Source organism: Calidris pugnax, unplaced genomic scaffold, assembly GCF_001431845.1.
Source record: "Calidris pugnax isolate Ruff unplaced genomic scaffold, ASM143184v1 scaffold89, whole genome shotgun sequence".
Classification (NCBI taxonomy): domain Eukaryota; kingdom Metazoa; phylum Chordata; class Aves; order Charadriiformes; family Scolopacidae; genus Calidris; species Calidris pugnax.
Genome location: NW_015090865.1, coordinates 1311808 through 1326512, shown reverse-complemented (window position 1 = coordinate 1326512; position 14705 = coordinate 1311808). Strand labels below are relative to the sequence as shown.

General features: G+C 42.5%; 1 protein-coding gene across 2 annotated transcripts in view; it reads left to right on the top strand.

Annotated features, from left to right (window-relative positions):
• Positions 1–221: 221 nt before the first annotated feature.
• CACUL1 (CDK2-associated, cullin domain 1) overlaps positions 222–14705 on the top strand; it is a 46181-nt gene continuing 31697 nt past the window's right edge. For both annotated transcript variants that reach the window (XM_014945337.1, XM_014945336.1), the window contains exons 1-3: positions 222–656; positions 7163–7289; positions 11635–11737. In XM_014945337.1, the coding sequence (XP_014800823.1) occupies positions 362–656; positions 7163–7289; positions 11635–11737 (525 nt within the window). In that variant the 5' untranslated portion in view covers positions 222–361. The remainder of the gene's footprint in view (positions 657–7162; positions 7290–11634; positions 11738–14705) is intronic.

The window sequence follows — 14705 nt, the reverse complement described above, 5'->3', positions numbered from 1 at the left end:
GTTTAACCCCATCCCCGCCCCGCGCCTCCTGCCCCCTCACAGCCCCGGGCCGTCCCACAATGCACAGCGGCCGCCTTCTCCCGCCCTCCCGCCAATGGCAGCTCCTCCCCGCTGGACTACACTCCCCAGCATGCCCCGCGGCAAGGGGGGTGTCCGTGTGCGTGTGCCCGGCTCGCCCGCCGTCTTCCGCCTGTCGCAAAGTGTCGCGCCGCGCGGCCGGGGGCTGGGCTGGCGGCGGCGGGCCCTGCCCGGAGCCGTGCCGCGGCGAGCCCCGCCGGGCGGAGAGCGGCCATGGGCGGCGGGCGGTGATCCCCCGCCCCGCCACGCCTCGCCTCCCTCATCGCCAGGCAGGGCAGCAGCTATGGAGGAGGAGAGCATGGAGGAGGAAGGCGGCGGCGGCTGCGAGGCCATGATGGACGACCAGAACCACAACAACTGGGGCGCCGGCGGCTACGGGCGGCACCTGCTGGGCCCCGCCGCCGCCGCCCCGCTCGGTAACAGCCTCCTGCGCGGCCCCGCCGCCGGGCCTACGGCCGGCCCGGAGCTCTCCGACGTGCCCGAGGCCAACGGCGTGCTGCGGGGCTGCGAGCCGGGCAAGGGGGGAGCCGGAGCCATCGCCGCCGCCATCAACATCAACGCCTCGACCTCCAAGTTCCGTGAGTGACCGACTCGCCCTCCGCCCCCCGGGCCTCGGGGGGTGTCGCTTCATCCCTCCCCAGCCTGTCATCCCCCCCCGAGCCCCTCTCACTGCGCCTGTGGGCAGGCTCGGGTCTGTCCTCTGGCCAGGTCCCTTAGGTGGGTCTTGGCCCGAGAGGCTTCTGGAAGCGAAACTGACAGGGTGAAGGCGCTTTGGAAGGAGGAAAGAATGTCCTTCTGGAGTGCACCCCGAGTTCTGCTGCAGCTCCCCTGTCACGGCACGGTGACGTGGTGTATCTGGCTCTAGAACCGGGAGAGCAAGTGTAGGCAGGGTTTGGGGCTGTATGCTGTGCCTTTTCCTGAAGCTTTTAGCCCAGGTTGCGTTTTCCTGAAGAGTTTTGGTTTTTTTTTCTTTCTGCCTGAAAAACCTAAAGCAGCTGGGTCTGAAGTCGGTGACTGCTGAGGGCAGGTGGCCTCAGATGTGTGCAGAGCCCCGGGAGGGCTGTGCTCTCCTGCAAGGGGTGTGTGTCCGCCAAGGCCCAACGAAAATCACTGAAGACAAATTTACTCCCCCTGCAAAATAGTTCCAAAACACCTTTTGTGTGTAACTTTTAACAGAAATGGGAAATTTTTCTGTTGTGTTGTTGAGTTGGGGTTGAGAGAAGGGAAGATCTTTCTGCTGTTCACTTCAATTCTACTTTTATTCCCCGAAGTCGTGCCTCTTGGCAAAACATATCCTTTTCTTTAATGGTTGTAGGAAAACTTGGATTTGACTAGTTAAAGGTATTCCTGCAAATGTAACCATGTAACTGCTATGGTGAAATTTAGATGGAAAACACACTTTTTTCTTTGTTTTTCTCCCCTTTTCCCCCATGCTAGCTCAGCTGCCCAGCTCCTCAGCGCTCAGCTCTGGAGCTGATCAGAAGCTTGAAGTTCAGGCTTCTGGATCCCTGCTTCTCTGGTAGCCTGGGTTTCGTGGCTCTAGGCCCATTGCCAAGGGTGGCTGCTTTGAAGTTAAGGCTCCCAGACTCCATGAGCTCTGGCTCTCTGCTTGTCAGGGCTCCAGGTACCTTGGGGTGACTCGTAAGCGCTTGAGTCAGTTGAGATGAAACGTCCTTTGGCCTTGCTAAACTAAGCTTTTGAATTCCCAATCCATAAATTTAGAGTCTTAGTTTTTTCCTTCCATTTCAGAATGAAAATGGGTTTCGAGCTGCATCTTCACCAAGTGGGAAGGTGACTCTCCAGCTAATCCACAGTTTATGTCTGAGGGGGAGAAGTGGCTGTGAGTGGTTTTGCTTAGGGTGTGGTTTTTGGGTTCTTGTTTTCACTTCTCCAGCGTTGGTATCCCAACACAGTGTCTGCCTTGCTGATATTAAGTATTGTTTTAAAAAAACCTAAAATTTCTGTAAAATGAAAAATTCTGAGTTAAGTTCATTAGAGCTTTTCTGCACCTTGATATGGGGGATAATTTTCATGATACATGTACATGAACAGAGCAAGTCCAGTGAAGCAGTACAGACTGAGAAAGCACAGGAGCTGATTTGGGATCCTGCCTGTTCTACTCCTGGCTCTGGCAGAGGATCCCTTATTCCCCTCTGTTTAATTATCATGTATAGAAAAAGGGAGAAAGGTCACTTTTGATATAAATGGGCGGTGAAAAGGGAGACAGTGTGTGCTAGATGCCCTCCTGCCTGCTCTGCCTTGGCAGTGGCAGAACATATGCAGAGCAGCTGATTGTCAGTCCTAGGCTTTGATAGGAAGGTTGGCTGTTCTCTGCTGCGTGAAGAACCTCTTCATGGTTCAAGGACTCATGTCTTGCTTTGTGATGCAGCAGCTTAGTCTTAGACAGGTTTTGTACAGGTGACCTTCAAAACTGTGGGCGATGTCCAGCTTCCAGCAATCCTGTGATGAACTGGAGCACCTCTGACATCCAGATGGGTCTCTTCCTCCTGATCCTTTCCTCTAAAAGAGAAAATTCACTGCCTGTGTTCCATAACGTAATTACTTGCAGCGTGTTGGTTTTGTTCATGTTCATAGTTGCAGACTAAAGCTGTCTGATGGACCTTTTTTGGTCTAATTCAGCTGGCAGAATAATGGAGGAAGAAGGTTAGATGGAAACCCTTTAAAATCTTTCTAAGGATCCAAATTGAGGAGTTCTTTGAGATTTTTGTGAGACTCAGAACTAAAATTGGATATTGAGTAGTGTATTTGATAGCTTTTCTTCTAGTTAAAGCACCTTAAGAAAATTTTTCATGCTTTGGTAAACTTATAACCAAACCTCTATTTACAGTTGATAAGCTTCAGTTATGGATTTATAAAACAGTAGTGTTGTGAAAGGTATTTTTTAAAGGCCATAAGGGGAAAAATAAGAGTTTAATACTTCCAGCAAAACTCTTCTGTACTATGAATTGCAGCGTATCTGAATTGTGAAAAAAATGAAGAGTTTTCCCTCTTGTTTTTTTTCATCCCTTTCAGGCAAGGATGGTTATAAATGTATTTAACCCCAGTCCCATTTAGGATGGGCACGTGTGGCTGGGAACGTTGGCACGTCCATTAAATCTGTTGACTGCCCTGTTGTGTAATGTATTTCGGTGCGGTGAATGTGCTTTCCTGTGTAGGCAAATCGTCTGATGGAAAAAAAAAAAGTTACTTTTACTAACCAGCCTTAATGCAGGCTGAGAAACATGTAATAAAAATAGAATAGAGTTAAAAGTAACTAAAGGGCAGACAGAAACTCGCTAATGTATGCTGGGACGTGTCAGGCAGGGGATACAGCAAAATCTAGTCTGTAAATATGCGTGTGATGGCTGAGAAAAAGGAAAGCAATAGCTTAAAGCCTGTAGATTGCTCTCAGACATCTGCTTGAAGAGTTTGTACACTTTGAGGAAATGTTTTAGAATTGTAGGGTGCATTGCTAATTAAGCAGTAAAGCTTCGTCTATGTCACTTTGTGAGATGAAATAAAGCTTCTGAGAGGTGCTTACTGCTTTCTTTGATTTTTTTATTGTCAGAATAAATGACAGATAACTGTCAGACCGATGTCTGCTTACTTGACAGTAGGTCGGGTTACCCGTCCTGCCTTTTTAGCTGTAGTTTTAAATGAAGGGTGGTTTTTTATATGTGAACATAGTAAGCGTTTTGAGTAGCTTTTCAGGGTAAGTTGTCTAAATAACAAAGCCAACAGTATCAATGATTTTTCTTTTAAAATCATTATTGTGTTCTTTGTATCCTGTACCTATTACTCATTCAGTGTCTCTTTTGAGCTCTGTGTGTTTCTAAGTTTTTTCCTAATCAATTTCATGGGGGATATATGCCTGTTCTTGGACTTTTTTTTTTTTTTTAATGTAAAAACCTTAGTGTTTTTTACCATTCTTCTGATTGAAGTTGATATCAAAGAATTTGGTAGCTTGAAGCGGGCCGTGTTTCAGTTATGGCTATGGGACTGAGATATCTAGGTTATGATATGAAGCTCATGCATATTCTTTTTCACTTAAACAGTTTCACTGCTGCATTTGACTTGAACGGTTTTTCTTTTGAACTTTTCTGTATGTAGAAAAGCAGCAGTTGCTTCTCAAGCTTTACTTGTGAAGTCTTACAATTTCCTGGAAAATACTGGCTTCCTTTCCATTCAATCAGAGTGATTTCTCGCCCGGCCCCACCCCAAAGTTGCTGTATTTGGATAAAATCATGCATTCTAGTAAGCTTTGTTACAAAATGTCTGTGTCATTTTCCAGAAACTTAATAAATCAACGAAATGAAAGTCATCTTTTACTGTCACCCTTTCCTTCCAATCTGAAAATGGAGGTTGTTGGGCAAATCCTTTTAAACCTTCAATACTTAATGTAGGGATAAACATTTAAGAATGACATCCAAAAAAGATGGAAAAGTAAAAATCTGAAGAAGTTTGTAAAAGGGCTATCTGTCTCTTCTTTCTAAGGATGTGTGTGATTCTTTTCCTTCTTGGTCTTGAGGTTGTTTTTGCAGAGTTTGTAATTGGAGGGTGTTTCTTTAAGTCATCCCTATGCTTTTTATGTCTCTGTGTGTGCGTAAGCACTGCCAGAAAAAAAGGATGTTACTAACTTGTGACAGTTATTAAAATTTTAAAGCAATTTGTTTTCTGGATTAAAAGAATAAAAATAGTGATTGTTCAGTGTGTAGTCTTTGGACTCTTAACTATATAAATATTATGGTTGGCTTAGTTTCAGAACTGAAGTGTGGAAATCAAATGAAATAATACCCCTAAGAGTCTTTTGAATAAAAATGAAGCTTTTCTAGAATGTTGCTTTGAACTCAGTGCTTTCTAGGCAAGTCTCCCGGGGCTGTTCCTAAAAGCCTTTTTTTTCCTTTACCTGTGCAGCACTTCTAATGGGCAAACCTTCCTCTCTGCTACTTCTTTCTTTTTCCATATTGTAAAATAAATAAATATATAAGAAAATAAAAAAAAAGACATCTCAACAACCTGTTAAAAATTATTTTGTGGTGTTCTCAATTCTTAACTCTTTTCTTTCAAATGAATAGAGCTCATTCAATACGTTAAACCACACGTGGGTGTGATGATACATTGAAATCTTAAATCAAGACCCGATCTGACGTTTATGCTGACTTCAGTTTAATGTTTTCTGTAGAACAGAGCGCTTCTGTGGGGACCCAGCTTCTTTGGGATAACAAAGTGAAAAACAAATGCTCAGATTTTCCTGCTGAGTGTAAGCATGAATAGTAAAGCTGCTCCTGAGAACATCTCAGAGGCTGGGCTCTGCAAGGGACCAGAACTCACTCAGGTCATTGAGGGACAGATGAATAGGGTGAATTTACTGTCAGACGGGTGCTGTGTCGTTCCTGACCTCGTGGATGATTTTACATCATGGAGCTGACTTGCTGGATGTGTTAACTTACGTCCTGGTAGTTGTGTACCCGTGACCTCACTTGTAACCCTTATCAGCCTGTCAGCAAGTGGTGTGGTCCTTCCAGATTGTGGGCTGGGGTGTCCTGACAGCTTCCTGCAGCACTTGGCAGCGGTGACCTGTTCGCTGCTCAGGCACTTAGGAGGTTAACAACATCTCTTTCTGTAACAGATATGGAGCCAGAGTGAACCGATGGCTAGTTGGCTAGAAGATGGGGCTAGGAGTACAGCAATAACATTCTTCACTAAGTGAGGTTTCTGGCCGAAATGTCCTAAAAAGAGAGACATCAGGAATCTATAATACCTGCTCTAATAGATATTGTTCAAACACCTTGTCTCACACCTCTCTATTCCACATCCTCTTTTTACTCTCTTTTTCTCACGATACTGTTGTGTCTGTATTTCCCTAAAATTGTTCTTCATAATGCTGCCAAAAGTGACTTACCCAGCTCCTTCCAACCCCTTGTGAAAATAACTTTTCAGAAGTCTTGCTCCTCCAACCCAGCAGTGAATCTACATTTACATAAGTGTTTAAAATGCAGCCCTATTCAAAAGATTTTAGTGCGATGCCTAAACTGGATTGTTTGGGGTGGGAACCATCTTTATTCTCTGTTCCATAAAGCCCTGACCCACATGTGGGGTTCGTATGAAGAAGCAACTTTAGATTTCCTGATATATTTTGACAAGAAGTGTGCCCTGTGCTGTTTGTTACTGAGGGCTTGGCTTTGAGTCGCTGCTGTGAAGCTGTGGTGGTGTGACAACCCAACGAGATGGTCCTTCTGCAGGATGCCTCTGAAGGGAAGGTGTTAACCCTTCTCCTGTGGCTGCTGTTGGAACTGAGCCACCTGTGGTTAGTTCAGAAATCCTCCCTGAAAAGAGAGAGATAAAACACCTCCTGTGTCTGTGAAGGCAAATGGCATGGCTTGCACAAGAGGGTGCAGTTGGGAGGCTCAGGAGGAAGATCAGGGAGTGATGGGGGAATCCTAATTTAAATGCCTCCTCCTTCCCTGTGGTGATCCTTATCTGGAAAAGGAATATTATTGTGCCTGCTAGAGGGGGAACTGTAATACAGATCCAAAAATGTTGCCTGGGAGCCCAACTGTAACTGAAGGCGGAGAATTGCATCATTTTTTGGGCCAAGGAAGCTTCTGGTCCCACCTGAGGCTTGTAAAATTAATATATCTGCTGGAAAGCAGTATTCTGAAAACTATCAGTCTTGGCTGAAGGTTGTTCTCCTGCATGTGAGGACCAAGCATTAATTGTTGATTCTGGACTCCCACAAAGTTGTGTAATTTATTAATCTGAGCTGACTACTGAAATACTCCTTTTAAATTATTCTTATTAGATTGTCATGTTAGAACTCCTAGGATTTTGGTTTCTGCTGCTACTTGGACCTATAAGAACTATCCAAGCACTGATTTGGCTAGTCTTCTGATTTTATCTTCTGTAAATAAAAGGCTACATATTCAAGTGTGGCCTTTAGTTTTAGATGAGGTTGTCTTAGCGGAATTGAACTATCCCCAGTTTTTTGGCCAGCTTATGGGTGTGATCTGAAATTGCAGAGCATGCACTTGATTCTACTATTTTAGCTAAAGTTACTAAACGTAGTTTTGTCTTTTTCTTGTAGTAATGAATGTTATAACAATTGAAGACTATAAGAGCACATATTGGCCAAAGTTGGACAGTGCCATAGATCAGCTTTTAACTCAGAGTCCTGGTGACTACATCCCTATCTCCTATGAACAAATATACAGGTAAGGAAATCTTTAAAGTGCTATATGACTTTTTTTTTTCTTTGAAGTTAAATGTTTGTTTTATCTTGCAGCCTGTGCATGTGTAATTTTGTATTTATGGGGGGGAAAGTGGGAAGGTTATGTGAAGTACAATATTGTTTAAATAGCTAGAATGACTGAAAAATAGATAGATGTCTTGACATTCCATGTTAACAGGACTAAATGCTAAAGAATTAAAATGCCTAAGTGCTGAAAACATAAGCATTAAAGTAAGCTCTAGCACTTAGTATAAGCTCTGAGTGTAATATATTAAGAAAGGTATTTAGCTTTCAATATCCCTTTTATCAAAGGGGAAGATGAGAGTGGCATGGGAGGTGTTTGACTTAATGTTTCAAAAGGCTTCTTGCCATGTCTAATAGGAACCAATTTGGTGCAGCAGAAGTGCAGAAGCAAATAGAAGCAACTGGTGCCAAGGTCCACCCATATAAACTGCTATTTGTGTGTTTGGCATCAGGTAGATTTGGTCTGATTTGCCCCTTGCCCAGCCATCCCGCTGCACGTGCAGTTAGAGGCTGTCTGAAGGACTGACACGATGTTCAGCCCTTTATATCTCTGTTCTTGTCTGGAGACGTGGCAGTTTCTTAGGAGATTTGAGAAAATGGAGATTGTTCTGTAGGTGACATGTATCCAAGGTGTAGGTAAACAGGGTGGAAACTGGGTAGCAGTTACTGCATTTCCTGGCCAAGACGCTGTTAAAACTACTGGCCCTTGCCAGCAACACAACTAGCAGCACTGCTGTCGTGGTTTTCTTTACCATAATGCTGCACCCTAGGAAATAACACAGGCAGTTCAGTCACTGATCTCTTTTTAGAGGCTTCCAGCTGTATTGTCTCTTGCCCACTTGCTTTTGGCCACTTCATCTCTCTAGTTTGAAATTTTGGATAAGGGAACCAGATACAAGAACGGCAGGTGTTCAGTTTTCCCTCTTAATTCCAGTTAAAATCTTTAATAAATTTCCTCTTTCCAAGCTCTTGGAACTGCTTTTGTCAGGGCTCAGACATCATCATGCGTAGAAGTAATTGAGATGGTAATTTGAATTGAGAGGCATTTTGCAGCTTTAGTGTAAGTAATCAAAATCCTTTCCCTAGCTTGAAGTCCCCAGTGTGCACACAGCCACCAGTAAGAGTTCAGACACAATCTCTTGATAGTCATCTCTGATAAAGAGTAGCTGTGCAAAGGTAAGGTGTTACCTAGAATGGATCTGTACCTAGTCCTGGTTTTCAGACAACTGCAGTTTATCTTCTGTCATCTTTTTACTGCTCAAATGTTTCATTTATTAAAGGAATGATGAGTTTGAAGGTGTCTCCTAGCTAAGCCTTATACATTAGGGTGATGCTTGATGTTGCATGTATTTTATCAAAACAAAAGATTGTAGTTTAGTGTTACTGATAAAGCTGGTGTGTCAGTTTTTTAAAGTTTTCTTTTAAAAATTGTGTCTGTGGATGTAATAACTCTGACATAACCTCTTCCAATCAGCAGTTGGGTTCTTTAAATTTTATTTTAGAAGGTGTCCCTTTGCTTTACTTATAAGCTAGACAAGATAGCTTGAGGATGGAAAAAACACTGCTTTTTTTTTTTTTTTTTAATTTAATGGTGGTGCTTGCTTGGAGTATTACAGAAGGTCTGTAGCAGACTTGAGGTTTAGATCTCCTCTGCCTCCCTAGGCTAGTTCTTTAGTCTGAAAATTGTTTTTAGAAGTGGTTCGGCTACATATCTTCTGTATTTTTTTTACAGTGAAACTGGGCTGAAAATACAGTGTTCTTTTTGATTGTCTTTGTGCTGACCAAAGGAATCAAGCTTTCCATTATGCAAACTCAAAATATGTTGCTAGATGCCCAAACTACTATATTTGACATGATCAGTGGTAGCTGTAGGTGTCTACTCCACAGCAGTGAAAGCCAGGAGATTACTTCAAAGGTGTGTATGCAGGTATTTACTATGGATCAGTTTACCCACAAGGTATAAAAGTGTGATTAGTGACTGTTTTCCAGTCCAAACCCTGTCTGTGCATAGTCACTTCCTATTGAAAGGGTTAAATGTATTGGCAGAGAGGTGGGAAGGAAACTTGGAGATGAGGAAATGTGAGCAGCCAAGTTGTACTTTTGGCAGCTGTTACAGCTGTCTCACAGGTAAAATGAGATTAGATTGTAGTTCTTCAAGTCAAGTTAGAGATCCCAGGTCTTCATCCCTCTCCATAAATGCTTACCACCTTCTTGGGCCTTCCTTTTCTGAAGGTGTCTGGTTGTGCTAAAGGACTAACAAGCTGCTGACTTCTTTTGGGTAACAGCAGGGCAAGGATGATTCACAGAATCAGTCTGCAATCAGGAACTGGAAACAGGATCTGAAAATGGGGAAGGAACCTCTAAACAGATGTGTTCAAATAAAATGTAAACACATTCTGCACAAAGATGTGAAGATTGGTGTTTGACTACAGGATGTGTTGCAGAAGTAGGTATAGCAATGTTGTATGTAACACAAAGCAGACATGTACTCTTTAAAACTCAGTTGAGTTATGTCATTGCAAATGAAGTGTTCAACTTGTGCAAGTGTCTATTCACTGGTTAGTTATGGAGCAAACACACATGGCCATTTGCCTTTGTTACCAAGCTGGCTGGTTTGTAAGAGATCACAGAAATCAGCCTGGCTTTTCCTACCAGTGTTTTTCTCTTTGATCCAAATTAAATTGGTGTGTTTGCTGTTACTGCATCATACCAAAATGTCTTTTTCACTTGCCTGTTCCAAAGTAGGATCTGCTATCAGTAGACTTCACGTGAAAGAAGCAGAATGACTTTTACTGTTACTTAAATAATATCAAACTACAGATACTCCATAATTTTTAAAGGACAGTAGTAGGAGAGGTGTGGGGTGTCTCTTGGTTTGTAAGAAACAGCATGATGTGTCCAACGAGCACACTTGCCTAGGGATGAATGCTGTATTTTTGTGGCTTTTGAAGTTGTCAAGGGGAATAAATGCAAACTTCTAAAAGTTACTGATAGTTCACTTGTAAAACCTTCCTCCAGAAGACTTTGAGAGTGGCAGTTACTGAATGAGCGTGTTGTCTCGGCCCCTGAAGGCTTGGAGCTGGTGCCAAACCTCTCACTTGCATTAGAAAATTCCAATAGCCCATAGCCTACAGTTGGTTTAATCCCAGTTTTGCAGTTTGTCATCCTCCCACCTTCCCAGTAGGGAATTGGAATGTCGTAATTCCCTTGCAGAGGCACAGTGTTGCTGTACCATAGCTGTAGGCTTTTGGTGCTCTTAAAAACCTGCAGAATTCAAGCCTGGGATCTGGACCTTGCTGGAAATTGTTTGCTCATGTCCTACGGAGCAGTCTCTGGCCTAAACTGCTTGCTAGCAGAGGGATATCCATACAGAGGGATGGAAGGAGAGGGGAGCAGAACAGAGGCATGGGGAGGAGCTTTGAATTGCCCAGGGTATCTTGTGTCTCTTGATTTTTGGCAGCTGGCTTTCAAAATGCTGACTTCAAAGAATGAAAGCACTTGAGAAGTAAAAGTAGCTTGGTAAAGATAATGTTGGTGTTAGTCATGATGATGATGACTACCTTAATATAACCTCTTGCTGAAAGTGATATATGTGTGTGTTTTACAACTGTTGTAAATATATAGCTTTATTTTGCAGATAAGTTATGTTGCAGTATAAGAGCCATAAAATGTTCTTAAAAAACAAAGGTAACACTGAAGACCAGAGTTAATGCAGCCAAGCCATGGAATGTAGAATTAAAGTTTTTTTGCTTTTTCTTTGTACCTTTGTTTATTAGGAAAATGTAGCATTTTCTTAGAATTTAAGTAACAAAGGATGTAGTAACATGCTTGGGTCTGTAGAACTTTTGCTGTTTCTTTTTAAAACACTAGCACGGTTTTGATGCATCTTGTCTGCTTTGCCCTTCTTTTAATAAGGGTTTTGCCCTAGAATATGCATATAATTATTAAACTTGCTTATTTTAATGGGGAGTTCATTCACATAGGAGAGACAAAAGCCAGAATGAGGAGTGTGCTGTTGACAGAATTATCCTGGCTGTTCTGAAGGGCTCTGTTAAGAGAACTCCTTGTAAGTTAAAGTGAGGTCCAGGAGTGGGAATGGGATGGACACACTGGGGCCTCCAGGGGGGACTTAAGAGTCTGCTGGACCTCGTTCCAAGCTTAGGGCTGTATTTAAAAGTTCATCAATCATTCAATTAACTCTATTATCCTTTAAATTGAGACTTGAACAAAATATTTTGAAGTCTGTTACCCTTCATTGCAAACTGTTGTAAGTTCATTGTTTGTTCCTATATTTGTTTCTGCAGTTGTGTGTATAAATGTGTATGCCAGCAGCATTCGGAACAGATGTATAGTGACCTAATAAAAAAGATAACTAACCACTTAGAGAGAGTCTCAAAGGAGCTGCAGGTAAGAAGCTGCACAATCTAATTCTGTCTTTCCTGGGATCTGTGATTATATCGGAGCAGCATGTAGATGGCCCACGGAGGGGATTGCCTTTAAGACTGATTTACATTAGCTTATTAAATTGCAGAGAACTTCATTCACTAACTGGCTGGCAGACAGAATGCGAATTACTAGATCCAATTGCATGGCACTGACTAGCCTTAGAGATCAGAACCACGTGGAGAGCAGTGGCAAAGGTTGAATATATATAATACAGAATCAAAGACTAGAGAACAGGAAATCTACAGTGTAATCTAAAATGTAAATGCTTCAGGCAAACGTGGTCTGAGCACATGACATGGATGTCTGCCTTTGCTGTGTTAATCTGTATAAACTTTTTGAACCTTGTGCATCACAAGCAGCACAAAAAGGAAGATCTGAAGGAAAAAAAAATGAAGTGACTTAAATATGAGTTGTAAAATATAAATTAGGAATTATTGCATATGAAAGTTTTTGTGCTACAGTTTATTCTGCATTTTTCTTGCCTATCTCTAGATGTCAGTGGTTTACAGCAGTCCTAATACACTTTGTATATCCCTATCCTTCCCTGCATCTCATTTGTGCATCCATGTTTGTTTTCATGCGTGTTCCTTGTTGAAAATTCCTTTTAGGCTAGAATCTCCAAACATTTCCTTGAAATTGTCATTGCTGTAGAAGCAAGGCTGTTTTGTTCCTTGTTGAAAATTCCTTTTAGGCTAGGATCTCCAAACATTTCCTTGAAGCAACGCTTTTGTTTCCCTACAGCTTTTGTCACTTCCATAACTGTCGTTTGAGTTCTGTACTGACTTGCAGTGCATCAAGTCGAGATGCCAAATGCAAAGGAACCCTAAACTACAGCAGCTCCTGCAGCGCTTCTAACAACTGATAACTAATTTCTGTTAGTCAAAAGCAGTCTTACTACTGCAGTAGTCTTACTGCTACTTACAGCCTTAGTGCTTTTAACTGTATCAAGTGCTTCTGGCTAAATGTGCATTCTCATCAAAATATATAGCACTGTGATGGCTCTGGTGTCCTTCTCATTTCACTCTTTTCCTCCTGTTGCTTTCCTTATAAAGAAAAATAACTGTGCGTTTAATGGGGACGGTCTGTGGGGCAGTCTTTGACTATAAAATACCTAGGCTGTCTGGAGCTAGGTTCTATGCTTCTTTTTTCTTTTACAACTTGTTATTCCCCATGGAGTGACAGCTTTGCTGTTTTGTAAATATTGGCTAGAGTACCTTATAAAGAAAAATAACTGTGCGTTTAATGGGGATGGTCTTTGGGGCAATCTTTGACTATAAAATACCTAGGCTGTCTGGAGCTAGGTTCTATGCTGCTTTTTTCTTTTACAACTTTATTCCCCGTGGAGTGACAGCCTCACTGTTTTGTAAATATTGGCTTGAGTGTGTGGACATAGTATTTAAAATCAAGCCTTCCCTTGGTTCTGCTGGTGCAGCCTGTACGTTTTCCTGCTGCTTGTGAGAACTACAAATCATTGCAGCTGTACAGGTTTGGCTAGTTCTTCTGATACATCCCGTGGTAGTGTACTGCATTGCTTTGCTTTGAATTTGGGAGTACCCCAAATTCTTTTCGCTGTGGTAGTCCTTGACTGTTTCCTTTAAAGTTCCAAAACTGAGTGAGGCAGCTGCTTTTAAGGTTTGCTTTAGCACATATGTGCATCAAATGCTTCTGCCTAAAAACAAAGCCGCCTTCTGAGCATCAGCTGTTGAAAGAGTAATTGAGACAACTCTTTAATGCAATCTTTGTCTTGCGAAAGTTCCCTGACGTAGGTTGGGCACACCTTGTGGCAGGTGGCAAGAGGACTGTCAAGTAAAGGGATAACATCTTTGGGTGTTTTACCTGAGTTTTGTCTGATGCGAATGTGACTCTGGTTTTGGATGGTGAATCCATCTTTTTGAGCTGCTTGAAGTAAAACTTGTGTATTAGAAAATTGTCCTTTAAAGAAATCCTTTAACTGTGGGTTGTGAAATTTACTCTTAAGAAACTACTATGATATATTTTATTATCCTGATACCTGTTTGATCTTGATACGTTTTGATGACACTCAGTCACTTGGGTTTTATATTGAAAATGTGGTGCTAGATCTTTACTCTATCAACAACAACAAATTACTTTGTAAGTGTTGGTCACTTGGAAGTTTCTGTTTTACGCAGGCAAATAATAAAAAAGCCCTGTATATGCAAATCCTTTTAGTGCACAATACATGGTGTCTTGCTTTCTCTGACATAAACTCATTCCACCTGCCAACAATATTTGATGTAATTGCAGAGTTCTGTCTAATTGGCAAGGTGTGACTTGATGCAAGATAATTTTTTTTTTTTACATACAGAGATGCAAATGTAGCCCAATATAAGCAGGAATGTTGGTTTGTGTAAGAAAGCAGATGGTGATGAATACTGAAACGGCAGGCAAGTGCAGTGTCTTACTCTGGGCAAGCCGAGCAACTTCTTTGCATAGAAGTGCAACAGTTTAATGGCAGGTGGATTGCAGAACATCTGCATGTAACCAACGTGCCAGAGCAAGCTGTTTTCTACAGGAACCACTCAGCAGCAGCAAAAGCAGTAAAACTGTCAGATACCAAATAATAAAAGTGGGAGCATCTCAGGGACCGGTCAGACTTGCTCTTGCGTGCTTTCAGCCTTATTGGAGTTTGTCTTCTTTCTTCCAGGCATTCATTGCAGAAGCTCCCTATAGTTTCCCCCACCCCATGTGCTTAGCCCTCAGCTGGAGACAGCAGAGTGGGGGGCACTTGGGGTTCTGGAGCTGGGTGTCTCGGGTGCTGCTGCTGAGGTCCCATGGTCACACAGGGGTGCACACACTCCCTGGGCATCCCCTGCGTGACTTCTGCTCTTCCAGACTGCAAAACACATTGTCTGACACTGGTATTTGTCACCAGGTGCACTCCCAAAGGTCTGCTTCACAGGTTTTCACC